The sequence below is a fragment of the Eimeria mitis genome, genomic scaffold (assembly GCF_000499745.2).
Source record: "Eimeria mitis Houghton genomic scaffold, Emh_scaff1142, whole genome shotgun sequence".
In the NCBI taxonomy this organism is placed as follows: domain Eukaryota; phylum Apicomplexa; class Conoidasida; order Eucoccidiorida; family Eimeriidae; genus Eimeria; species Eimeria mitis.
This window is the reverse complement of record NW_013567826.1, coordinates 8,343-9,949: the sequence shown is the minus strand read 5'-3', so window position 1 is coordinate 9,949 and position 1,607 is coordinate 8,343. Positions and strand designations below refer to the sequence as shown.

At 49.9% G+C, this 1,607-nt stretch overlaps 1 protein-coding gene across 1 annotated transcript; it reads right to left on the bottom strand.

Annotated features, from left to right (window-relative positions):
• Positions 1-25: 25 nt before the first annotated feature.
• EMH_0030440 (SAG family member) lies at positions 26-1,080 on the bottom strand (the record flags this gene model as incomplete). The annotated part of the gene is made up of 3 exons (XM_013494419.1): positions 26-430; positions 523-689; positions 963-1,080. 3 exons carry the CDS (start codon positions 1,078-1,080, stop codon positions 26-28), a joined length of 690 nt encoding a protein of 229 aa, XP_013349873.1.
• Between the last annotated feature and the right edge of the window lie 527 nt (positions 1,081-1,607).

The window sequence follows — 1,607 nt, the reverse complement described above, 5'->3', positions numbered from 1 at the left end:
CGGAGGACGCGGAGGGTGAAAGAACTCACGTGAAAGGGGCCTTTCCTTCCTCCTCGAGAAGCACATCGGGCACCGTCATGCAAATCAAAGCGGAGCCCGTTTCCGTTGTTGACCCATCGGTTCTTGCTGCTTTGAAACTGGCCGCTGCAGGCGTCTTTTTAGTGCAGGTGACGACACGGCAATCTGCTGTAGCTTTCTCTGTAGGATTGTACAGGGCCACGAAAGACACGTTCTCCTGACTGTCGTAAAGCGGCTCGTCTTTCTTGTTAGCCGGAGGCAATCCATCAAAGTTGGTGTAGGCTTCCTTCCACTTATCCACAACGGCCTTGCAGTCGACGGAATTGGGATCGTCAATTGGAAGGTATGCGTATGTGCCGCTCTGGAACTCGGTTATATCAGAATTTCTAGTACTTTTTGATTTTGTCTTGGTCTGCATGCAACAGGAGAATAGGCAAACACCGAAGTGATTTGCGCAGGCACTGAATGCCCTTTGGAGGGCCGTCAGAGATGTAAACAACTTACTGGAATCAAGGCTTCGCACACTGGTTTCCAGGCCCATTCACTTTCTTCTTCTTCAGGGCTGCCTTCTTTAGGCAGCCTGTGTGTTGGATTTTCTGCTTTTGAGAGTTCGCTGAGCCCAGCTGCCACGCGAGCAGCATTGACCTCGTCGAGGCACTTTCCTTCGTCTCCTGCAGCAAAGAGACCAAATTACCGCGTATGTGTAACGGATCATTTGCAATCAAAAAAATTTTACATTGAAACCTTTGAATTCGCGGGATGCCAAGATCATTCGTGTGGGTATGCTCTTTAGGGCACACTATGGGGGCCCTGTCAGGCGATGGGTTCTTGCCATCCAAGGGCATGGTCCAAGCAGTGAAGAGCACTTATTACTGGGAAACCTACTCAACGCTACACTATATNCATCCAAGGGCATGGTCCAAGCAGTGAAGAGCACTTATTACTGGGAAACCTACTCAACGCTACACTATATGTTGGTGTTGTGTCTTGGGGCTCTCCCTGTGCTTTGGCCAAGAAGAGGAGCGAGGAACTGACGACCGTGAGCAGTTTCAGAGGTGCCATTGTCACCGTGGTGTCGTTTACGTAGCCGAACACGGAGCGCAGACACAACCCAAAAGGTCATAAAGATCTATAAACCTTATTTAAATCCCATGTACTACGACCTTATCGTTTGCTTCAGTGGCTTTGAGGCGACCCGCGCCTGGGGTGCGCATGATGCTGTTCCTGTTCCTGGTTGGCAGGCCGGCGCACTGCAACTGAGCTACACAGTCTCTTGCAGTCCCAGCGGAGGGCGAATAAGCAAAGAACAATACATATTATTAGTGCAGTACGAAACATTCTAGACAGGGTGAAGGGTCACTGATACCGAAGCAATGAGCTCGCAGGTACACGTAGGCAAGTATACTTGTCTTGCACTCCAACTACAGACATCAAGGTACAGGCTTTTTGCTGGGGAGAAGAGCGCCGATTTCTCATTCAAAAATCTGTTTGTGGTTTTGTATGAGTGTTATAATGACTCGCAAATACATGTTCTTTGCCGTGATCGCCTAGTTGAGACAGGACGCCGGACTGCTACTCCCGGCCTGCAG